The sequence below is a fragment of the Bolinopsis microptera genome, chromosome 1 (genome assembly GCF_026151205.1).
Source record: "Bolinopsis microptera isolate Bmic1 chromosome 1, MBARI_Bmic_1.0, whole genome shotgun sequence".
Classification (NCBI taxonomy): domain Eukaryota; kingdom Metazoa; phylum Ctenophora; class Tentaculata; order Lobata; family Bolinopsidae; genus Bolinopsis; species Bolinopsis microptera.
In genome coordinates, this window is record NC_087072.1 from 13,790,744 (window position 1) to 13,817,426 (window position 26,683).

At 36.3% G+C, this 26,683-nt stretch overlaps 3 protein-coding genes across 4 annotated transcripts in view; all 3 read right to left on the reverse strand.

The window, feature by feature from the left end:
• Positions 1 to 17,825, reverse strand: LOC134821455 (PACRG-like protein). Its single transcript, XM_063832200.1, has 6 exons — positions 17,732 to 17,825; positions 17,209 to 17,358; positions 16,893 to 17,027; positions 16,645 to 16,752; positions 14,447 to 14,527; positions 1 to 309 (listed from the first exon to the last, which is right to left on the reverse strand). The coding sequence occupies exons 1-6, from the start codon at positions 17,795 to 17,797 to the stop codon at positions 253 to 255; spliced, it is 597 nt and encodes a 198-aa protein (XP_063688270.1). The 5' UTR covers positions 17,798 to 17,825; the 3' UTR covers positions 1 to 252.
• Positions 17,826 to 17,954: 129 nt separating this feature from the next.
• The window catches only part of LOC134822448 (uncharacterized), a 57,402-nt gene continuing 48,673 nt past the window's right edge, over positions 17,955 to 26,683 (reverse strand). For both annotated transcript variants that reach the window (XM_063833549.1, XM_063833541.1), the window contains exon 9: positions 17,955 to 18,595. In XM_063833549.1, coding sequence (XP_063689619.1) covers positions 18,539 to 18,595 — 57 coding nt within the window. In that variant the 3' untranslated portion in view covers positions 17,955 to 18,538. The remainder of the gene's footprint in view (positions 18,596 to 26,683) is intronic.
• On the reverse strand, positions 22,257 to 23,714 carry LOC134822469 (hydroxysteroid 11-beta-dehydrogenase 1-like protein). Its single transcript, XM_063833574.1, has one exon. It carries the CDS (start codon positions 23,569 to 23,571, stop codon positions 22,558 to 22,560), a length of 1,014 nt encoding a protein of 337 aa, XP_063689644.1. The 5' UTR covers positions 23,572 to 23,714; the 3' UTR covers positions 22,257 to 22,557.

Here is a 26,683-nt window from a genome sequence, read left to right on the forward strand (position 1 = left end):
TGCCGATTGCAAAAGTAACATTTGTATACAAAAAGGGTTCGAAATATCGAGTATTATAACAATTCATCAGTTTGTTTTCCTGGCTACCAGACCTACATTGTACACAAAGACACATAATTTATACAAATTTTTATAGACTTTAATTGCCTTTGGAAAGGTGTAAGAAGAACTCTCTCATTCATCATTATGGCTCTGTCCTTAGGTGTTGTGTCTGACACATTTGTAATCACTAATTACCATGACTGAATCGTATCATCCGCATATAGAGGTGTAGGTGGGTATTTTTTTCTTTATCTGCTGATACGCTTCCTGATAAAAGATATTATCACACTTTCGAGCCAAATTTGGCAGGAAAGCAGAATTGATATTACATGCCCCGATGGGGAGCACTGGCTCTCACCCGGGGGCATGAAATATCAATCAGTTGCTCAGAGAGAGCCCGATATTCCCATAGGAACAAGGAGCCCACTCTCAACAACTGTTCTACTACTGTGAGGTACTGATTTAAATAAAGATTTAAATCAACAACCCGAAGTAGTCTATGACCGTTAATGCAATGATCAGATGAACTTTCCAGGATAAGGAAAAATTTATATTTATAACTGGTTTTGAAAATATTTCCTTGTGTTTGAGATGCGTCAAGCAAAATAAAATTTTTTGTTGTAAAACTTTTTCAAGCTGTTCCCTTTTTATTGCACTTTATAGTTCAAAGCTTAATTAGGCTTCGGATGATGAAACAAAGTAAAAACTCCCTGGCTTGTACGAGCTTTAAGTGACTTAAGGTTATTGAAAACGAGATCAAAGTTTACAAGCAGACTTGAAAGTTTAACAAAGTTTTGGTACTTGTCAGCGATACAATCAATCAGGATAATTAATTTCCTTAATCGCTTACTTGAAATTAAAAAGGAAGTGTCAGAACAAACTACAGTCACCCTCACAAAAAATAGAATTTTAGTTAGTGCAAATAAGTGCAATAAAAACATCCTATAAAATATATTATTTATATAAATATATCAAGGGACGAATGACGTAACTTAATCAGCTAATCTGGTTATAAATTAGTCTGGGCACTGGGGCAAACAGGTCCGATGATTAATGTGCTGCCATTCATTAGACCAATTCAATATTGGTAACAGTACGGGTGAACTACCTGGCCATGACCAGGGTGGTTATAGGCTGGTGGAGTACTGCGTTCTAAAATGTTGAAGAGATACATTTGAATATTACAAATGTTCTGATAATTTCCAGTTCAGATAATTTCTAGCTCGAAGCAGATAATGGCAAATAATGGCAAGTAAAGATGAATACTGACTAAGAACTAAGCAGAATACTTGATAAAATTCTAAGTCAACGATTACAAGTTGCATTGATTAAATCATTCTGAAATAACAGACAATCAAGAATCAAGACGGACGATAATATTGTTGATGTAAATTAGGGAGTGTAGTGTATAATGCGGACTGATAAATAGACACTAATTATGACCCCACAGCTCTATTCAAATACAAGAACTAGGAAATTCTTTCACCTCATCGTAGATACAGATTATACGATAAGAACTGTGATGTATAATCAACACTTAAACGGATGTTCTATACATTATACTGCATCTACAGTTTTAATGACTCTAAAAATATCTAATAGAAATAAAGTATTAGAATCACCTCACATCAATTGATTTGCATGATGTAATTACGTATCAAACGCGCTCGCGGCGGAATATTCTAGACTCATAAGTACAAGACCCATAGGCGGAAAACACATTAATATTGCATGCACTAGGTATCAGTACAAAGCAAATTCAGCGCGGCACACAGCATTCACTGCGTCATAAATGTGAAACGCGAGATTCTAATTTCACGTATTGTATCTTTAATATCTGAAATACTAACTTATCGAGAGCTATATATATAGCTTGGACATTATAAACATAAATAAGTTCGACATGTCCAGTTTTGCTTTGGTGAGATTTATAACTAACGTTTGATCAAATTCTGCTTTCCAGGCCAAATTTGGCTCCAAATAATGGCAAATAATGGCAAGTAAAGATGTATACTGACTAAGATCTAAGCAGAATACTTGATAAAATTCTAAGTCAACGATTACAAGTTGCATTGATTAAATCATTCTGAAAGAACAGACAATCAAGAATCAAGACGGACGATAATATTGTTGGTGTAAATTAGGGTGTGCAGTGTATAATGTGGACTTATGAATAGACAATCATGGCGCCACAGCCCAATTCAAATATAACAACCAGGAAATACTATCACCTTATCGCAGATTAGTATTATACATTTATCACATGCCTTCTCATGCGATATCAAAACTTTCGCCCACGAGGCTTGCCGAGTTAGCGAAAGTTTCGATATTTCCCGAGGCTTGCCGAGGGTTATATCGACATTTTCAATCACGAGGCTTGCCGAGTTTTGAAAATGTTGATATCGCATGAGAAGGCATGTGATTAATGTTTTATCACACTTTCTTTGGAGCCAAATTTGGCCGGGAAAGCAGAATTTGATCAAACGTTAGTTATAAATCTCACCAAAGCAAAACTAGACATGTCGAACGTTTATAATGTCCAAGCTATATGTATAGCTCTCGATGAGTTAGTATTTCAGATATCGAAGATACAATACGTAAAATTAGGATCTCACGTTTTCACATTTATGACACAGTGAATGCTGTACGACGCGCCCAATTTGCTTTCTTATACTGATACGTAGTGCATGTAATATTAAATATATTCACGCCTATGGGTCTCGTACTTATTGCAGTCTAGAATATTCCACCACAAGCGCGTCTTTGAATCATAAATTATATCCTAGATATCAATCAATGTGAGGTGATTCTTATACTTTATTTCTATTAGATATATTTTGAGTCATTAAAACTGAAGATGTATAATGTATAGAACATCTGTTTTAGTGTTGATTACATCCTAGTCCTTATCATGTAATACTAATCTGCGATAAGGTGATAGTATTTCCTGGTTGTTATATTTGAATTGGGCTGTGGCGCCATGATTGTCTATTCATAAGTCCACATTATACACTGCACACCCTAATTTACACCAACAATATTATCGTCCGTCTTGATTCTTGATTGTCTGTTATTTCAGAATGATTTAATCAATGCAACTTGTAATCGTTGACTTAGAATTTTATCAAGTATTCTGCTTAGATCTTAGTCAGTATACATCTTTACTTGCCATTATTTGCCATTATTTGGAGCCAAATTTGGCCTGGAAAGCAGAATTTGATCAAACGTTAGTTATAAATCTCACCAAAGCAAAACTGGACATGTCGAACTTATTTATGTTTATAATGTCCAAGCTATATATAGCTCTCGATAAGTTAGTATTTCAGATATTAAAGATACAATACGTGAAATTAGAATCTCGCGTTTCACATTTATGACGCAGTGAATGCTGTGTGCCGCGCTGAATTTGCTTTGTACTGATACCTAGTGCATGCAATATTAATGTGTTTTCCGCCTATGGGTCTTGTACTTATGAGTCTAGAATATTCCGCCGCGAGCGCGTTTGATACGTAATTACATCATGCAAATCAATTGATGTGAGGTGATTCTAATACTTTATTTCTATTAGATATTTTTAGAGTCATTAAAACTGTAGATGCAGTATAATGTATAGAACATCCGTTTAAGTGTTGATTATACATCACAGTTCTTATCGTATAATCTGTATCTACGATGAGGTGAAAGAATTTCCTAGTTCTTGTATTTGAATAGAGCTGTGGGGTCATAATTAGTGTCTATTTATCAGTCCACATTATACACTACACTCCCTAATTTACATCAACAATATTATCGTCCGTCTTGATTCTTGATTGTCTGTTATTTCAGAATGATTTAATCAATGCAACTTGTAATCGTTGACTTAGAATTTTATCAAGTATTCTGCTTAGTTCTTAGTCAGTATTCATCTTTACTTGCCATTATTTGCCATTATCTGCTTCGAGCTAGAAATTATCTGAACTGGAAATTATCAGAACATTTGTAATATTCAAATGTATCTCTTCAACATTTTAGAACGCAGTACTCCACCAGCCTATAACCACCCTGGTCATGGCCAGGTAGTTCACCCGTACTGTTACCAATATTGAATTGGTCTAATGAATGGCAGCACATTAATCATCGGACCTGTTTGCCCCAGTGCCCAGACTAATTTATAACCAGATTAGCTGATTAAGTTACGTCATTCGTCCCTTGATATATTTATATAAATAATATATTTTATAGGATGTTTTTATTGCACTTATTTGCACTAACTAAAATTCAGTTAAAACTAGTCCTGGGATAGAATTTCCGCTCTTTATTGTACAGAATCTACATATAAGTCTCTTTATCAGTCTGTTTATAGATCAGCCACGAATTTCGCAAGCTAATCTAGGCGAAACCGGTTTGGAAAAGCCAAGCATAATTTCTGCACAATTTCTATATGGAATATGGCTCAAAGAAGGGATCAGAGGGGGTTAAAATTGAGGTCTGAAATGGCTGAAATCTGGCTTTGTTTTGTGTGTTTTCTTCGTTCGAATTAATCAAACATCGTCTAGTGTTTACTATTTTTTGTGAGGGTGACTGTAGTTTGTTCTGACACTTCCTTATTAATTTCAAGTAAGCGATTAAGGAAATTAATTATCCTGATTGATTGTATCGCTGACAAGTACCAAAACTTTGTTAAACTTTCAAGTCTGCTTGTAAACTTTGATCTCGTTTTCAATAACCTTAAGTCACTTAAAGCTCGTACAAGCCAGGGAGTTTTTACTTTGTTTCATCATCCGAAGCCTAATTAAGCTTTGAACTATAAAGTGCAATAAAAAGGGAACAGCTTGAAAAAGTTTTACAACAAAAAATTTTATTTTGCTTGACGCATCTCAAACACAAGGAAATATTTTCAAAACCAGTTATAAATATAAATTTTTCCTTATCCTGGAAAGTTCATCTGATCATTGCATTAACGGTCATAGACTACTTCGGGTTGTTGATTTAAATCTTTATTTAAATCAGTACCTCACAGTAGTAGAACAGTTGTTGAGAGTGGGCTCCTTGTTCCTATGGGAATATCGGGCTCTCTCTGAGCAACTGATTGATATTTCATGCCCCCGGGTGAGAGCCAATGCTCCCCATCGGGGCATGTAATATCAATTCTGCTTTCCTGCCAAATTTGGCTCGAAAGTGTGATAATATACATTTATCACATGCCTTCTCATGCGATATCAAAACTTTCGCCCACGAGGCTTGCCGAGTTAGCGAAAGTTTCGATATTTCCCGAGGCTTGCCGAGGGTTATATCGACATTTTCAATCACGAGGCTTGCCGAGTTTTGAAAATGTTGATATCGCATGAGAAGGCATGTGATTAATGTTTTATCACACTTTCTTTGGAGCCAAATTTGGCCGGGAAAGCAGAATTTGATCAAACTTTAGTTATAAATCTCACCAAAGCAAAACTAGACATGTCGAACGTTTATAATGTCCAAGCTATATGTATAGGTCTCGATGAGTTAGTATTTCAGATATCGAAGATACAATACGTAAAATTAGGATCTCACGTTTTCACATTTATGACACAGTGAATGCTGTACGACGCGCCCAATTTGCTTTCTTATACTGATACGTAGTGCATGTAATATTAAATATATTCACGCCTATGGATCTCGTACTTATTGCAGTCTAGAATATTCCACCACAAGCGCGTCTTTGAATCATAAATTATATCCTAGATATCAATCGATGTGAGGTGATTCTTATACTTTATTTCTATTAGATATATTTTGAGTCATTAAAACTGAAGATGTATAATGTATAGAACATCTGTTTTAGTGTTGATTACATCCTAGTCCTTATCATGTATTATCACACTTTCGAGCCAAATTTGGCAGGAAAGCAGAATTGATATTACATGCCCCGATGGGGAGCATTGGCTCTCACCCGGGGGCATGAAATATCAATCAGTTGCTCAGAGAGAGCCCGATATTCCCATAGGAACAAGGAGCCCACTCTCAACAACTGTTCTACTACTGTGAGGTACTGATTTAAATAAAGATTTAAATCAACAACCCGAAGTAGTCTATGACCGTTAATGCAATGATCAGATGAACTTTCCAGGATAAGGAAAAATTTATATTTATAACTGGTTTTGAAAATATTTCCTTGTGTTTGAGATGCGTCAAGCAAAATAAAATTTTTTGTTGTAAAACTTTTTCAAGCTGTTCCCTTTTTATTGCACTTTATAGTTCAAAGCTTAATTAGGCTTCGGATGATGAAACAAAGTAAAAACTCCCTGGCTTGTACGAGCTTTAAGTGACTTAAGGTTATTGAAAACGAGATCAAAGTTTACAAGCAGACTTGAAAGTTTAACAAAGTTTTGGTACTTGTCAGCGATACAATCAATCAGGATAATTAATTTCCTTAATCGCTTACTTGAAATTAATAAGGAAGTGTCAGAACAAACTACAGTCACCCTCACAAAAAATAGTAAACACTAGACGATGTTTGATTAATTCGAACGAAGAAAACACACAAAACAAAGCCAGATTTCAGCCATTTCAGACCTCAATTTTAACCCCCTCTGATCCCTTCTTTGAGCCATATTCCATATAGAAATTGTGCAGAAATTATGCTTGGCTTTTCCAAACCGGTTTCGCCTAGATTAGCTTGCGAAATTCGTGGCTGATCTATAAACAGACTGATAAAGAGACTTATATGTAGATTCTGTACAATAAAGAGCGGAAATTCTATCCCAGGACTAGTTTTAACTGAATTTTAGTTAGTGCAAATAAGTGCAATAAAAACATCCTATAAAATATATTATTTATATAAATATATCAAGGGACGAATGACGTAACTTAATCAGCTAATCTGGTTATAAATTAGTCTGGGCACTGGGGCAAACAGGTCCGATGATTAATGTGCTGCCATTCATTAGACCAATTCAATATTGGTAACAGTACGGGTGAACTACCTGGCCATGACCAGGGTGGTTATAGGCTGGTGGAGTACTGCGTTCTAAAATGTTGAAGAGATACATTTGAATATTACAAATGTTCTGATAATTTCCAGTTCAGATAATTTCTAGCTCGAAGCAGATAATGGCAAATAATGGCAAGTAAAGATGAATACTGACTAAGAACTAAGCAGAATACTTGATAAAATTCTAAGTCAACGATTACAAGTTGCATTGATTAAATCATTCTGAAATAACAGACAATCAAGAATCAAGACGGACGATAATATTGTTGATGTAAATTAGGGAGTGTAGTGTATAATGTGGACTGATAAATAGACACTAATTATGACCCCACAGCTCTATTCAAATACAAGAACTAGGAAATTCTTTCACCTCATCGTAGATACAGATTATACGATAAGAACTGTGATGTATAATCAACACTTAAACGGATGTTCTATACATTATACTGCATCTACAGTTTTAATGACTCTAAAAATATCTAATAGAAATAAAGTATTAGAATCACCTCACATCAATTGATTTGCATGATGTAATTACGTATCAAACGCGCTCGCGGCGGAATATTCTAGACTCATAAGTACAAGACCCATAGGCGGAAAACACATTAATATTGCATGCACTAGGTATCAGTACAAAGCAAATTCAGCGCGGCACACAGCATTCACTGCGTCATAAATGTGAAACGCGAGATTCTAATTTCACGTATTGTATCTTTAATATCTGAAATACTAACTTATCGAGAGCTATATATAGCTTGGACATTATAAACATAAATAAGTTCGACATGTCCAGTTTTGCTTTGGTGAGATTTATAACTAACGTTTGATCAAATTCTGCTTTCCAGGCCAAATTTGGCTCCAAATAATGGCAAATAATGGCAAGTAAAGATGTATACTGACTAAGATCTAAGCAGAATACTTGATAAAATTCTAAGTCAACGATTACAAGTTGCATTGATTAAATCATTCTGAAATAACAGACAATCAAGAATCAAGACGGACGATAATATTGTTGGTGTAAATTAGGGTGTGCAGTGTATAATGTGGACTTATGAATAGACAATCATGGCGCCACAGCCCAATTCAAATATAACAACCAGGAAATACTATCACCTTATCGCAGATTAGTATTACATGATAAGGACTAGGATGTAATCAACACTAAAACAGATGTTCTATACATTATACATCTTCAGTTTTAATGACTCAAAATATATCTAATAGAAATAAAGTATAAGAATCACCTCACATCGATTGATATCTAGGATATAATTTATGATTCAAAGACGCGCTTGTGGTGGAATATTCTAGACTGCAATAAGTACGAGATCCATAGGCGTGAATATATTTAATATTACATGCACTACGTATCAGTATAAGAAAGCAAATTGGGCGCGTCGTACAGCATTCACTGTGTCATAAATGTGAAAACGTGAGATCCTAATTTTACGTATTGTATCTTCGATATCTGAAATACTAACTCATCGAGACCTATACATATAGCTTGGACATTATAAACGTTCGACATGTCTAGTTTTGCTTTGGTGAGATTTATAACTAAAGTTTGATCAAATTCTGCTTTCCCGGCCAAATTTGGCTCCAAAGAAAGTGTGATAAAACATTAATCACATGCCTTCTCATGCGATATCAACATTTTCAAAACTCGGCAAGCCTCGTGATTGAAAATGTCGATATAACCCTCGGCAAGCCTCGGGAAATATCGAAACTTTCGCTAACTCGGCAAGCCTCGTGGGCGAAAGTTTTGATATCGCATGAGAAGGCATGTGATAAATGTATAATATAATATAAGAGGGGTCATTCATAATAACTAAGTATTTCTTAAGGGGTCATTCATAAACGAAAACTCAGACTCAAATTGTGAGATAATCTTAGATTTTGAGATCAAATTCGCTTTTGGTATTCGTAAAGTTAAGTATTTGCTGGGCTGAGTATTTTGTCGCTAGTAAATGCTCAGAGTTGGAACTAGCACTCAAATCGGTATTCATAAAGTTAGTATTTACTCGTCACCCAAAACTAACTCAAGATTGGTATTCATAAAGTTAGAAAATGATCAAAACTCATGCTCAAAATGTGAGAACCGAATTCACATTCTCAAATCATTTTCTCACCTATTGCTCAACGACTTTTAACGTCAATAACTTCCCTTCTAATTGATATTTTCACTTCAAATTTTCAGGGACGACTCCTCACTGCCAGTACAAAAGCTCTAATATATTTTGTCCCGATTGGATGACGTTTTTGCAAATTTTCCCAGAAAAATAAACACGTTAGAGTATAAGCTTCCTTGTAAGTCCAATATAGATGCGACCATTACGGTTAGTTAAAGCTAAAGATGGTGTCCCCACGACATTCAGGAGCCAAGTAACGCAGATCAGTCATCAATTCAAAAAATAGTTATAAAAAACCTCTCGGAAAGCTTTGGCTAGGACTAGCGATAAAAATTGCGTACCGAGATGATTGTAATAGGTTGAACAGTGAAAACAAACGTACACTGCTAATTGCTAATATGAAATGCAATTTCCAACCACCATTGATAGTTAACATATAATTGAGCTTACCGTCCGCATCAAGCTGAAAACCGATGTAACATTCTGAGTATATATTGATATTTATTTGTTGATGTTTATTTGTCAAGGCGCCTCCAAAAAATGCCTGGCCATCCAGTCAACGGACGGTTCTTCAAAGCGGAACTGGGTTTTGTAGTAAAAGTCCGTTTGGGGCTGACGTCGGGTCTTGAATGTTCTAGTCGAATGTGGGGCCGGTGGTAAAAGAGGAAGTTCCATAGAGCTCAGACTTAACACAAGCTGAGTTCAAACTTCGTCAGTTAATCAATAACAAAATTAATCAATAACAAAAGACACAATCATGTCGAAAACATGCCACGAACATGATCATACAAAAGTTCAGCTTACCTTTCTATCACTGTCGGTATTGGGTTAGAATAATCTGCTAGGTAATTATTGAACATCGATATGTATTTAATAAAGTTTGAGAAATTGACGGCAAACCACAGTAAAACTACGGTGGGTTTCGGGAAACTATAGTGGATAAAAGAAAACTACAGTTAATCACGGTAAACCACTGTAAAAGGGACGTGAAATTACCTGTAGGGGACACAATATCGCACACGAAACAATCATTATAGATATCAAGAATGATTCTGAATTATCTTCGGAGTCAAGGGTGTTGTAATTTTGCCGCCATTTCAAGATTGCGATATCACAAATTCCATCACAGACATATGCGGTACGTGATGTGCGAATGTCGAATGTACTCGACACAAATTTCCCTCGAAAATGTTTATTTCACATTCCTTCGATACATCGATGTACATCCGAATTTGGGTGTTTTCCCATTAACATAAGATGGCAAACAAAAGACCTGAATTAACCTGTCGTGCTTCTTAAAATACTGATTTGAGTATTTGAGTGCTAGTTTGAGAGCATTTTAGTGAGTATTTACTTGAATGTAAGTCATACTCACGATGAATTCAGCTTGAGTATTAGTTTTTACTGGGCAGTAAATGCTCAAACTTTGTGAATACCGATTTTGTGACTCAGAAAAATCTAAGTAATTACTAGCGAGTATTTACTTAAGAAATACTTAGTTATTATGAATGACCCCTTTAAGTAAATACTCGCTAGTAATTACTTAGATTTTTCTGAGTCACAAAATCGGTATTCACAAAGTTTGAGCATTTACTGCCCAGTAAAAACTAATACTCAAGCTGAATTCATCGTGAGTATGACTTACATTCAAGTAAATACTCACTAAAATGCTCTCAAACTAGCACTCAAATACTCAAATCAGTATTTTAAGAAGCACGACAGGTTAATTCAGATCTTTTGTTTGCCATCTTATGTTAATGGGAAAACACCCAAATTCGGATGTACATCGATGTATCGAAGGAATGTGAAATAAACATTTTCGAGGGAAATTTGTGTCGAGTACATTCGACATTCGCACATCACGTACCGCATATGTCTGTGATGGAATTTGTGATATCGCAATCTTGAAATGGCGGCAAAATGACAACACCCTTGACTCCGAAGATAAGACTTGATATCTATAATGAATGTTTCGTGTGCGATATTGTGTCCCCTACAGGTAATTTCACGTCCCTTTTACAGTGGTTTACCGTGATTTACTGTAGTTTTCTTTTATCCACGGTAGTTTCCCGAAACCCACCGTAGTTTTACTGTGGTTTGCCGTCAATTTCTCAAACTTTATTAAATACATATCGATGTTCAATAATTACCTAGCAGATTATTCTAACCCAATACCGACAGTGATAGAAATGTAAGCTGAACTTTTGTATGATCATGTTCGTGGCATGTTTTCGACATGATTGTGTCTTTTGTTATTGATTAATTTTGTTATTGATTAATTGACGAAGTTTGAACTCAGCTTGTGTTAAGTCTGAGCTCTATGGCACTTCCTCTTTTACCACCGGCCCCACATTCGACTAGAACATTCAAGACCCGACGTCAGCCCCAAACGGACTTTTACTACAAAACCCAGTTCCGCTTTGAAGAACCGTCCGTTGACTGGATGGCCAGGCATTTTTTGGGACCTGATTCCGGTGAAACGCGAGGAGGCGCCTTGACAAATAAACAGAAAATGGAGATTTGTCTCCGATATTTTTCAGACCCGGGTTTCCAAAATGGGGTTTCCGAAATAGTCGGCGTCTCCCAACCTACTGTTTCACGGACTGTGAAGTATGTAATAGAAAGAATTGTGGCAAAACGTGATGTTTGGATTATTTTCCCGACAACAACTCAGGACTTCAATCAAGCGGCTCAATTCTGGGCGGCGAAAAAACGTTTCCCATACTGCTTTGGGGCCGTAGACGGCTGCTTGATTAAGGTTCAAGTCCCACCTCGACGACACAACCCTCAACATTACTACTCTGGTAGGAAAAAGTTTCACTGCTTTAACGTTCAGGCGATTTGCGATGCTGACAACAAATTCTTGGATGTTGATGCTTCTTGGCCTGGTAAAGTTCATGACGCTCGAATATGGAGAAACTCAGCAGCCTATCGGACTTTATCAACAGGTGTTAGTGGGAGGTGTTTGCTTATCGGTGACAGTGCGTATACACTAAGTCCTTTTCTCATGAAACCATTTCCCGCAGCACAAACTGCTACTGATCCCGCAAAAAAGGCATTCAACGATGTTTTAACTTCGGATAGATCGACAATAGAACACAGTTTTGGGCAAGTAAAGTCTCGTTTTCAAATGTTGCGTGTCCCTAACCGTGTGAGTATTGAAATGGTTCCGAAGTTTATTATAGCATGCTGTGTGCTGCACAATGTAGGGAAATACCTGGGGGATGACTGGGAGGATGATGAAACGGATAATAATGATAATGACCCCGATTCATATGATCCACATCCTGATAGTTCTGCGGATGGGGGAGGCCGAGTAAATGGACAGGAAAAACGGGCCATGATATGCTCCATTATCAATAGTGCTCGCCGCTAGATTGAAATTCTGAATTATCTGTTTTATTCTGAAACTATTTTATTTTTGAAACTATTCTTTTTTCTGAAACTATTCTATTTTCTGAAACTGTTTTATTTTCTGATCCTGTTAAATAGCCTGAATAGTCAATAACTACGTTAACAATAACAGGAACTCGCAAGCTTTTATCGTACTGTTATCAAAATTTCTAATTATAATGATATTATATGTTTAATTCGATTTTGACTAATCTAGCAATTTTTAGATATATAAGGTTCCTGCTGACGCTATGACTATGTCAACTGATGCTGGGTCGGAGAAATCAAGTAACATTAGATATGGGCAATGGGTAAACTTTTTCACCAAACATCCCATACTCATAGCTAAACAAAAAACCCAAGAGATAAATCGTCAGAAAAAACAAGCGAGAATGGACATTTCTAGAGAAATAGCTCAAGAACTCAATATTGTGACCACCGAAGATCAAGTAGCGAGATCTTTTTCCAATAAAAAATCAAGGCTACTGGAGAAAACTGACAAATCGACAGGAAATGTAGATCCAGATTTGAACGCTGATGAGAAGAAGTTTTTAGATTTTTTGTTAGGAAATCTAAATCCTGAGATAACTCCGGACCCTCTTGTCCAGCGGTTAGATTTTGGTGTTGTAGCTGGTGCCGCCTCATATATACCACCCCCTAAGTCATACATGGATGATTTACTAGAGCTAGACAGATCTGTGGACGGAGACGATATATCTGTTGTCAGCGCCAGTGAGATGTCTACTACAAGTAACATAGCCAAAAGGCCAGCGCCACCACCAGCAACCTCTTCCGCTTCGAAAAGAAGAAAAACTGAGGACAACCTGAGAATGCAAGTATTACACGCACAACTGAATTATTATCAAGCAAAAATATCTGAAAAAGATATGCGGAACAACTACATTCAATTCAAAATGCAATACTATCAGTATAAGGGAGACACCGTTAACAGTCTACAGCAGAAAGTTGAGTCTATGGAATCACTTTTAATGAAGATTAGTTCTAAATTAGATAACTGAGATGTTTTTTAAACAAACATGCGTTTGTTTATTTTTTTATCAATTTTGTATACCTTAAATGTTCAGAGTTGTTTACAATGTTTATGAAATATATCACATTTCATTTTACTTTCACAAAATACTATCTATTACTCTATTAAACAGTACAGTCAGTATGAACTCGAATCGTGCAAATCAGATAAAACAATATAAAGTCTCGGAGTGTGTAATGAGCATTGAATTTGAAACTTAATTTAATCCAACCGTAATGGTCGCATCTATATTGGACTTACAAGGAAGCTTATACTCTAACGTGTTTAATTTTCTGGGAAAATTTGCAAAAACGTCATCCAATCGGGACAAAATATATTAGAGCTTTTGTACTGGCAGTGAGGAGTCGTCCCTGAAAATTTGAAGTGAAAATATCAATTAGAAGGGAAGTTATTGACGTTAAAAGTCGTTGAGCAATAGGTGAGAAAATGATTTGAGAATGTGAATTCGGTTCTCACATTTTGAGCATGAGTTTTGATCATTTTCTAACTTTATGAATACCAATCTTGAGTTAGTTTTGGGTGACGAGTAAATACTAACTTTATGAATACCGATTTGAGTGCTAGTTCCAACTCTGAGCATTTACTAGCGACAAAATACTCAGACCGCAAATACTTAACTTTACGAATACCAAAAGCGAATTTGATCTCAAAATCTAAGATTATCTCACAATTTGAGTCTGAGTTTTCGTTTATGAATGACCCCTAAGGTAACAACCGATATACAACGATATTAAAATTACATACCCGGTATAGTTTGATGAAATTGTTGGTGCAAAATTCAAAAATAAGGATCATACTTAATCGACCGACAATAATGTAAAAAATGTGACAGCTGCCAAAAATAAAGTGCTAGAATGAATTTCTTCTTGGAAAACTCACCTTGTGCCCATGCTCTTCCAATATATGCAGTGTCGACAACACCAAATCTCTCGTGGCGGCATTGTTACTCCACTTCGCGAACTGAAAATAATAAGAGTAAAACTTCATATCAATGGTCGATGGGTTCAACGGTAACCTGGCCAGTACTTCACTGATCAAAACATTTTAGTAAGGACGGAGAGGTACAGTCTCAGCCACTAGAAATAAGGGGCAGGACATGTTCTCATAACATTTTCATTAATCAGCCCCTCAATCAATCAGTTTGGTGGCTGACCTGTTAGTGATTGGATCTGTGATCCCCTATATAAGTTGGGCAGCAGCTGAACACAGCTGTCCAGTTCAACCTGTGCGTTATGACGTGTAGCGACGAGGCTTGGTTTGACTTTGAGATTGAAGACCCAGGAAACTGGATTTTCTCCTGGGCAGAAGATTTTGCGATATCTCGAGGAGCAATTTTCAGTCTGCTTCAGAGTGGATTGACAAGGTGACAGTATATATTTTAGTCCGTATTCATGGTCAGATACTATATTCATGCTCATGCTGTTATTCCGTCGCAGCTTCAATTTGTTTATGAACAATATAGCCTGGGGTCCCCAGGTTGCAGGTATTCATGGCTTTGCAACTGGAGTTCAAAGTTATATCAAACATCTTTTTGTGGAGACAATTTCTGGTAAAGCAACTGTTAATCATCTTCATACATAGATTGAAGATCAACTTTCGCCAGGTTTTCTCAGTTGAGCGTTTTGAACGAAAAAATGTTGAGATCGATGGGGATCACAATCGGCCAAAGAAAGAGAATCATGATTGCTATCAACTACTTTCACTCTGGTAAGTAAAAGCGTTCTATTGTAAAACTATAAAGAAACCTCTAATATGTTTTTAAAAACTAGATTTCATTTATTTTAAACCGTTAAAGGAAACGAATCGCTGATTAACTGCTTATATTTCTAAACACAAACGTCAATCAGGAGATTTGATAGATGCATTCTTTGAAGTGCTACCAAAAGGATGCGACAAACCTACTGTTTTCCACTTTCCTTACGATAAAATTGACATTCATCACAAGACATTGTGCCGGCACGTCCTCATAAAGGAGAAACTTGTTAAGATTCTCTGATTTTAATTGACAGTAAATATGTGCTCCCATGACAATTCTCAAAGAAAACCCAACAACGGAAAACGCAAATTCTTCACTCATTATTATGAACAGACTTTTCTGCATTAAAATCAATAGGATGATTTTAAATTATCATAATCTAAGTAAACTATAGGTAAAAATATAATATTAATCATAAGCTAAAATGTACTAATCTTTGTATTCTAAATGGGGAAAAAGAAGAAACATTGTCAGTCAGTCGAGAAAATTGTCAGTCAGGCTATATGGCAGCTTTGTAGATGTTGTGACTATGCTAGTAGTGGTCCCAGGCTTGCGACTGGAATTGCGGTGTTAAATCGATTTAATGGTACCAACGATCCACCTCCCACTTGTTGTTTGGTACTTAGCATTAATAGTGTTAGCTGTAGCCATTTATAGCAAGAATCTTAAAACTAAAGGGGATGACAAGGAAAAGAGGAAGGAAAAAGAATAACGGGACAAACAATTAATTAAAGTATTTATAGGAGCATTAGATATTGTAATTACATGCTTCAATAATAAATCACTGACTAAAACTTCTAATTAAAATGACACTTGGTACGCTCGCCCATTTTCACTGGTCAGTCTGAACTTCGGTTTAGCACGTTGTACACTTATTCACCTAAGTTTCAGAATTTGTTCAGTTTAGCAGAGTTAGTACCCGTGTTTCAATAAATCAAAAGATATCAGGGGAGTTCTTTAATAATGTTACGGTCATCTAGAATACCGAACTTAGTTACTGTATTCAGTGGTTTTCTAAAGTTTCAAATCCTAGTCATATGTAATATGTATATTGCATAGTTCTAACAAAATATATCAGACTTTCTATTTCAAAGCTGTCATATGGGGTCGTTCGCATATTACGTAATCAGCCGAGGGGGGGGGGGGGGGGTGGTTTCCAAATGCTTACAGTTGATAACGGGGGGGGGGGGGGGGGGGGGGGGGGGGAGGGTTTGGTCGTTGATTACGGTTGATTACGGGGGAGGGGGTAAAAACTGATAAAATATTGATTACGTAATATGTGAACGACCCCATAATATTCTCCCTATATAACTAAACCCACCGGTGCAAGAATAAGTTTGAGATGAGGATTAAGGTGTGATTTAATTGAGTTGGATAACGCCTGCACAGCTTCAAAAGCACCTTTCACAACTTCTTTATCTTTAGACATCTGTAAAGAAACTAAATAATCAAAAATGATAAAAAGCAGAAAATCAATAGAATACTGAATTTCATATCACGTTCAAATTTTATAATGCACCAATAAATCATAATGATAAAGTGACTATTTCTCTTTAAATTGTGGCAAACCAGAGCTAGTTTTATATGCGGAATGAGACGAGTGAGCAGGGGGAGAACTTTGTCCACTGAGCCTGGTATTTCACACAACTCGATAAACGCTGCTTTTGTGATGAAGGTGTACGGGTGCTGTGTCTCTACCAAACCCTGCAAAGTCACATTGTTATTATACTTATAATTATTCTTAGTCAATAAGTTAAACCGAAACGAATTATAAAATATGGTAATGGACGCCTTACTTGGACCAAATTATTTGGTATTCGATTTTCAAGTAACATAATAAAGTGTTAAGAATTAAGATTGCAATAACAGTAGGATCAGAACTGACCTCTGCAAAGTGGACTAGTAGCGGGTCATATGATAAGGACTCGGGACTCTCGTTCCATACGAGTCTGTGGTTTACACTACCATGAGACAGTTTACATGGGATAGCTCCGTTATTGTACAGCTGACCAAACGAGGACTGACTCTTTCCAAACTGTAAACCTACGTGTTATTAACGTCACTTATACAAACAGCAATCTACATTACGTTACTTGTACAAACAACATTCTGGATTACATCACATTTACAAAGAACATTCTACATTAAGTAACTTATTTGTTATTAATATTACGTCACTTATACAAACAACATTCTACATTACGTCACTTAATACAAAGAACATTCTACATTACGTCACTTATTTGTTATTAATATTACGTCACTTATACAAACAAGATTCTAGATTACCTTTCTATTTTAAGTTACTAATTAACTCTAATTGATTACTCCAAGTAGAAAATTAATCATCCACAGAAAGTCAATGTCCGCAATACAGGATTATAAATATTTTGCCCTCCTATACTCACCTGGTTGACGGTTTTGGGGTTGAGTCTGTCCGAGAGTTTGTTTGAAGGTTTAGTTGATTTTGCCATTTGAATATGTCTTGCCTTTAAGATAATGTTAAATCATCGAATTGTAATTATCACCATAGGTAATATTATAATTGGAGGGAATGAAACAAGAATTCCAAGAGGCATGTGATATTAAATAGACGAAACTTTCCAAGAAACATTTATTGAAATTCTCTTTCCCATCAAAATAAAACAAAAAACTTGATCGAACAGTTCGTAATACATGTGATAATATATTTACAAAATCACTTCATATTCTCATGAATAAGTATCTGATAGTAGCTGAACATCATGCGACATATAACTGTGTGTAAATATTTGTTAAGACTGGTCATGGTGTATAATCTTAATTACTTAATTAGTTAATTGGTTAATAGGAGAGTCATGTTGTCAACTAGCTCTAGTTTAATAAACAGATCTTCAATCTTAACTAGCGCTACGTCTATCTAACACTACAGCTTTAACTGCATAACATGTAGAACACTTTAGCTAGTTTCTTTACAAAATCCTAACTAAACAATACGATGCTGTCGATAAAAAGCGAATTGATTTATAATTATTAATTATAAATAGTGAGTAAACATCATCCATTTCTCAAAACGAAATTGGCACATTGCGGGTGAACTGCTTTAAAATCTTTGGTCAAATGTCTAATCTGAATAAATCATAAATTATTTTCCCGTAATCTCTCGCCTGTGACAATAAATAATTTGGCTCACATTTTCCTTCTGAATTACCAGAAAACAATGTCGTGCGCGTGGCTCAGTATGCCCGGACAGAGCTTATGTACTTCTTGTTCAGCACGGTATCCTGCACTCTCTGAAATTTAAGAGTTTAAAATTATGACGTGGTAAAATACATTTTAATTTAAATCAAATTTTATCTAACGTTATTGTATTTACATATTATCAAAATGTATAATATTCTGGAAATTTAATACACTGATCAACCAAGTTGCTGACATAGCATTCTGTTTAAATACGCCTAACACCATTATTAATTTAACAGCTGGTAATAATTCCGTGGGAACAACTTGTGCCCCAATAAGGTTTAGGGCCTGCAGTGACCGTGGGCCAAGGTTTGACTGTTCAATCAACTTATCGTTGCTTGTAAACTATGCATACTTTATGTAAACTATGTGTACGTTATTTTATCCCATATCATACATAATAAAACTTTGCAAGGTTACAATTTTCCAATATGAATGCCCAGTGATATTGCCAACCGAGAATTCATGATTTCTTTATATATATAATACCTTTGAGTATTTGTAGTATCTTGGATTTGAATTATGTTGGGAGCGCTGAGACTGAAGATGTAAACTCATCTACTGTCTAGAGCTAGGATCATCATTCATCCTGCATGATGCAGCTACTTAAACACTACTTCTCCACCTAGAACTTGCCCACTTACAACAGTGCTAACAAACTCCTTACCTTAATTAAGGCCAGAGGGGAGGGGGTAAGGGGTCAAAAATATCGACCAAAATATTATTTTCTAAATCAATTTAATTTTTGATGACAAAAACATTGCTGCTATTCACATGTTTGTAGCTGCTTAACTTTTTTTAATAATTGAGGTTAACCGATTGTCACAAAATTGCCTATACAACATTGAGGTTAATAAAATTGAGGTTAATATTTTATTACACTCCATAATTTTTTGTTATTTTGGTCAGCAAATGTAACCTCTAAATTTCAGGTTCATAATTGACAGAAAAAGTAATATCCAAACGTGATTAAATGAGGTTAACCTCTTTTTTAAGATATAGCGAGAATAGATCAAATGATAGAGTTATTATTTTCTTCGTAAGTTTACGGTATACACATTTCTAAATAGATGACAATTAGATTGACTTTCTTTTATCTTGGGAAAGTGGAAAAATGAGGTTAACCATCAAATTTTGGTACCGTAAGAATATACATACGATTCTTACTTTTGTAATGTACCACAATATCGCAGTGAGGTATCTATTGGTATCACAATGCCTAGAACTATGATCACGTGACAAAGGTGATTTGAACTGACCATATTTAAGTAGAAGATTTTACCCGTAAATGGCTAAAAAATGAGGTTAACCTCTCATTTTTTGAATATCTGACCAGTCAATTGCATGTTAACCTCAAAATGGCCAATTTTTAAAACACTAACTGTCACCAAGATGTAAATCAGATCGAACGAGAAATTAGATCGAACGAGGAATTAGATCGAACGAGAAATTAGATCGAACGGCGTCTCAATTCGATCTGATTTACATCTTGGTCACAGTTACTGTCACAGTTACTGTCACCAAGATGTAAATCAGATCGAATTGAGACGCCGTTCGATCTAATTTCTCGTTCGATCTAATTTCTCGTTCGATCTAATTTCTCGTTCGATCTGATTTACATCTTGGTGACAGTTAATTGCATCTATCTCAAAACACACTTTTGTGGCTTTCAATTCCTTAGTTGAGAAAACCAGCCACCCCCTGATATTGAGATTTGGTACAGTAGTTCCTTGGACAACTATCTAGATATCTGGTGCAGTGATTTTTTATTTGACTCGTTTCTCGAATTATGAGGTTTTAAGCAATTAAATTTTCCGAATTTTTGACATGGTTAACCTCATAATTCGAGAACCGAGTCAAATAAAAAAAATCGCTGCACCAGATTTGAGGATAATTGTCCAGAAACATCAGATCCAAGTTAGAAACGTGTCTCAATAACATTTCAAGATCTCTATAGTTGAGTCACTTTAACATGGCCACCTTAAATAACCATGAAACATTTGGGATGGAAAGTGGAGAAAGATACTTCTGGGCATCATATCAGCTATTTGTGGTCCTTTCATCTCTCATCGGGGACACACTGATTCTCTTGGCCACGACAAAGAAAGACTCTTTCAAACTGAACAAGTTTCTTGTTACAGTAATGCAGCACATTGCCGTGTGCGACATTATTATATCGGTAACCCATATCCTACCTGGCGCTGTCTCCTTGATTGCTGATTCCTGGGTCCTTGGATACGCACTGTGCATTGCCAAGCCTTACTTTAGTTATTATTTCTACCCGGCAAACATGTCCCTGATATCTGCTCTCACCACAGGCAAGTGTCTGTTGCTAAAGAAACCACTTTGGGCAACAAACTTGTCTAAAAATAGGGCTCATCTGGTCTGCAGCTTCATCTGGGCTACATGGTTGGTCTACCCAGCTCTCCTTTTTGCTTTGGGTAGAGATGATGTGAAATTTGACTACACAACATACAACTGCGAGTACAGCTTGACATCTGATGTCTGGAAAAATATACAACCTGTCGCATTCCTGATGTCAGCCTTCGTTCCAAACGCTTTCATCATCACCACTACGATTCCAACTCTGAAGTACCTAGTTGCTGCCAGGAAATCAGCCAGGCGCTCCAAAGGAAGTGTACCATGGCAAGGTGCTCTGACTGTAGTCCTCACAGCGACCATCTATTGCATCTCGACATTACCTCTGACGGTCTACTTGATTGCTGCATCCTTCATTAAAAAGGTTCCAGGAGAAAAAGATCCATTCCACTTCCATCTTCAAAGATATGGCATGTTCCTAGGGGATGATCAACATTACGTCTAACTTCTTCATCTATACTCTGACAATCACCAGCTTCAGAAGATATCTCCTGTCAATGATGCCGGACATATCTTCACTCCTGACATCTGGCAACTCAACAGGTAATTCAGTAATTGCTTATTAATTACATCCATTATTCTCATATATCTCATCCTTATTTTGGATCCTTAAACACACAGAAGTTATTAAGCCAGAAATACCTGCTTGAGTTAAACGAACACAATAATAAATATGGTATACCTGAGAAATGAGTGATTTCTTCATGTTGACTACTGAAATCAATCTGTCCCTTTATCAGGTGACACAGGAGAAAGCACAACTGTGAGGATTGACACAGAGAGTCGCACTACAACGCAACTCTAGCGGGCACCAAGAAGCTGATTACAGAAGGACATTACGCTAAAACCGTCTATTTTTTGGTTTAGTTTCTAGAAGAAACGATTTGATTTACAATTATTAGGTTACAATTTGGGTAGTAATTGGGGTCTGAAAGGGCGAAAATATGGCTCAAGTAATATGTGAACGTTTCATAAACGATTGAAAAACTCAAAAAAGTCAGTGATTTTTGTTTACTGTTGTTTTGTTTAATTTCTTACAATAAAATTAAGTTTGTTATATCTTAGGTTAATTAAGTCAATATTTAGCTAGTCGTCTCTGATATTTCTACTAAGAATTTACAAAGTTTGTGTTTTAGTTCCATCATTGAAAGGTACTGAAGGTTTGATAATTATTGTTATCATCATCATTTTCGTAGTACCAGAAGTTCTAAAAATTGGATTTATATTTAAACCATATCATTTACTTTTTGACCGATCAATCGTGCAAAGAAATAATAATGACTTTTTAATATTTTGTGAGAACAGAATATTTTTATGCAAGAACAGTAAGATATCAAAGAAATCAATATCGGTACTGAAACATGCGAAGCACACAAATTACAAAACATACATCAAATAAACTTAAAGATACATAATTCCAAAGATTCGAATTTGTGTTTTGTCCAACTTTCCATTCTGGAAAGTTCCGTACCAACTTAACTACCAATCCTTCCAGTCCACTTTCCTTCCGGCCGTTTGTCTTGTTAATCCGCCGATATCCTCGTCTTATACGCGTATTAACTTGATACACACTCACATATCCAAATAAGTGTGGTCGTGTGGTTAACATTTTCTTCATTGAATCGTCATATTATCAGGTAATCTTCTTTTCAGACTTTATCCAGTTATTACTAAGGGCGGTGATTATCGTTATAGCCTGTACTAAACCGTCTTTGTTGAGTAATCTTAACTTTCTGCTGGAACTTTGCCACATTTGCCTCGTATCCGTCTGTATTGTAATTATAGATCGCCAATTCCTGGTACCAAGGATTATAATTCCACATGGCCATCTGTAAGTAATTAGCAAACTTGGGTAAGTCCACGTTCGGGGTCTGGAAGAGTACGAGTCTAATATCCCTTCAGCAGCATTTTCGATGGTACCAGCGACCACGTCAATCAGCAAAGACTCATCTTTCCAAATGCTCTCCATGTCTGGAGTCCAGATGAGACTCAGAGCTCCGATAGTCACTGATACCGGGGATTTCTTAGCTAACAGTTCCTGCTGGAGGCTATAGAAAAACCCGTTAAGGGCATGTTTAGAAGAGGCATATAATGACCAACCATAATTGACCGGAACCGCGCCCATAACTGATGAAGTTATAAAAATATGTCCTAGATTCTTCTCCAAATAAGGTAGTGCGGTAAGGGTTAGCTCAATATAACTGAAGAAGTTAACTCTGAAAATGTTTTCTATGTATGAAGGTTCCTGCATGTACTTAGCAGCCAAGAAGGGTCCTAATGGAAAAGCAACATGATTCAGAACTAGGTAGTCTAATTTTCCAAACCTTTCCACCGTTTTGTTAACAACAATACTGCTCCCAGTGACATCAGAAAAGTCATAAGAGATAACCTCAACTGCTGCTGCTCCTTTTTTGAGAGCCTGCTCTTGGACTCTGAGAAGTTTGTCCTCTGATCGAGCAACTAGAACCAAGTTAGCTCCCTTTTCAGCTGCCTGGTATGCAAGTTCCTCTCCAATACCACTGCTTGCTCCACATATTAGAATCACAGTCCCTCGTGGTAGTTCCCGGATGGAATTTGAAGAGAGATTCTTGTACATCAGAACTGATATCACACATACAGCCACAACACCAAACAGATACCTCGTCATTGTACGTGACACTTACTAGTAAGGTTATATGTGGTGAAATTAGTAAGTGAACAAAAGCTTGAAAAACATTAATAAAAGCATTGAATTGAACTTTTACACTTTACAGCGGCAATTAAGTGTTCATTATAAACAATATTTCCTAATTTTTCCTTTGCTTATTTAAATAAACTTCCGAACGGATATTGAAAAGTAATACAACAGGTCAAAGTAATGAGTAATGAATATCGATTCTCCGAGCAGGCGAGGAATACAAAACAAAGGAATATTATGAGATCCTGGAGAGGTTCGCTGTTTATCAGTGATGATAAGATAATGATTCCAGGGATAATATCCGGTAGTAGAGACTAGGTAGGACAAGTGAAACTACTGTTTAGGAGGAAACGCGAGCTTTTAGTGTGCTACACAGTGTGCTTTCAGTGTAGCACACTGAAAGCTCGCGTACGTGACACTATTATATGAGATCACGTGATTTATCGTAAACATTTTAAACTCCTTAATTAATTAAAAGTAGGGTTAAAAGGGTAACAATAACATGACTCACACCTATGACTTAACATTTAACTCATCTGAACCATATATCCGTTATAATTGTACAGTAAAATAAAAGGTCAGAGACTATAAATAACGCTTGCTAGGAGTAACAACAAATAACAACAGGCTCACGATTACGGCAGCAGTGTGGCTTACGATTGGAGCCTGAAGACTGGAGACTGGAGAGTCATCTCGACTAGATATAATAAAGATACGAGTGTGAGGACTGAGGTTGTGGTTACTATATAGCACTTGGCAGTGTGGCTACGAAAGTACTACTCAAGTATTAAGTATGGTCCATAATATCATCTTATTGATGGGTGTCGGGAGTGTCTATTGCCATTGGGGACGAAGCACTGAAGTAGGAGGATAATAATAATAACCGTGCGTGGTGTCACGGCCGTAAATATTATCCATTTAAAAAGGCGGATTTATTTGAATAAAGATTTAATTAGCTGTCAAATCATTATCCCTATTTCCGCATCATGTTAGAAGTTTGTGGTCAATGACTATAGTCATTATTTCATTTGCAGTGGTCTTACGCTCTTCGAACCAAGTGCGCATAACTCAAAGCAATCAAAATACTGGACATTCGTCAAGGTTGACGCGTTCATAATATCAAATTCTTCACTCACATGACTAGCTTAAATAGGTTCAAATAGTCAATGTCAAGAGATCATAAGCAATGACGTTTTAACGCAAGATATGAAAGGGATGAGTGATAAGTGCGATAAATTCTGTGAATTTCATTATAATTAAAATTGTTTGGATAATGATCTCTTAAATTTCAACAGGTGAGTATCCTGAGGAAGCAACAGTATTTCAGCTGTACAATGTAGAGACCCTACAGTTGTGAGTGAACAGACGTGTCAGCTACAAAGGGCGCGCAGTGAGTTATGTTTTTTAGCATTTAGCGTGCTAAAAATAAATTTTATTTGACTGCTACGCGTGTGACAGGATGGTTTGCTACATAACACTGAAACATCGGTTGCTTGGCGCCTTTTCTGATTGAAGTAAAGTTTAGAAATGCGAGTGAGTAGGTGTGTTTATAATTGTGGCTTGCCCTATTTCTTTTATGATTACCACCTAGTAGAGTCCAAGACCACGTTGAAGAGAAGGGTGTCCTTTGCAATAAAATCAACAAAAAGTTTAAAACACAAGTCGTCCGGATTTATATTATCACGGAAATGAAAAGAAAAAGGAGAAATATAGTAGTTCTGTGAGTGTGACGTCACGTGAGGGAGAGTGTGACGTCACGTGAGTGTGGGTTTTATAATCTGACGACAGCTTTTGTATCCCGCAGTAATTACGTTTATCGACGACAATTGTGGGATTGAACGAGTGAAACTGGTGGGTTGCAAATCAACGTCTGACAGAAGTCATTCTGACGTAGGATATAGATTGATCGTGATCTGTTGGAAAGATAATTCTAAAAATAAAGATAGTTAATTTTTAAAATTAACATAGTAGTACGTTATCTCATCTCTAGGAGTTCAAAATGTTAGTTGTTATATAAGAGTTTACTGTTTGTAGTGATTCTAGCTGAGCGATGCTGGTCCTATTCGTAACGTAGAAACTAAACCAGCCTCATTCCCTGAGGGCTCTCTAACAACCCTGTCAGCAATTCAAATCGGACGGTATAAAAATGATAGATCAAATATGTTGCGCATTCAATGGGTAAACATATATGACCATATTAGTACTGAATTCATTTTAACAAGTATTGCGTCCATACTCCATAATATATTCGATGCAGCCAACAACTTATAGCACAGCACAATTCAATTCGGTTGACGTCGTAACTCGACCACAACCCTCCTGCCCTCAATTATCCTATTAATTAATTAATTATCCTACGATAAATTAATCAATATTGATCGAATTAAATAAATTCAACAAAGACTGTAAAATACATGGCTACAATGAGTTCTAAAAAGTATTGCGTCCATAATTTATTCAATGCAGCCAACAAATTATAGCACAATAATTTATTTCGGTTGACGTCGTAACTCAACCACAGCCCTCTTGCCCTCATATCAATCATCTTATTAATTAAGGGGGCCGGGGGGGGGGTCTTCATCAAAATTCTCTCGAAATTGATTTTATAGTTGTTTCTGATAGAGGGGAGTGATATCTATCAGCTGCTTTTAGTCCCATGGAAAAAAATTGTTCCTAGCCGAAATTATCGCTGGTCAAAGGTCAGCGCTCATGTGTAATTGTATTGCGCGAGCGATTTTCAATCGCGCGTCCTGAAAATCGAGTCTAAAAATCTATCTTCTCCTACATTTTTTGAGCAATCACCCTGAAACTTTCAGGATATGTTCTAGGGATCATTTAGAAGAGAAGTATCGAGCCGAATTTTGAGATAGGCCTCAGAAAATTTTTAAATCGATTTTGAAAATCTTGGACCTGGAAAAATCGTCAAAAAATGAGGTCCAAGATTTTCAAAATCGAATTAAAAATTTTCTGAGGCCTATCTCAAAATTCGGCTCGATACTTCTCTTCTAAATGATCCCTAGAACATATCCTGAAAGTTTCAGGGTGATTGCTCAAAAAATGTAGGAGAAGATAGATTTTTAGA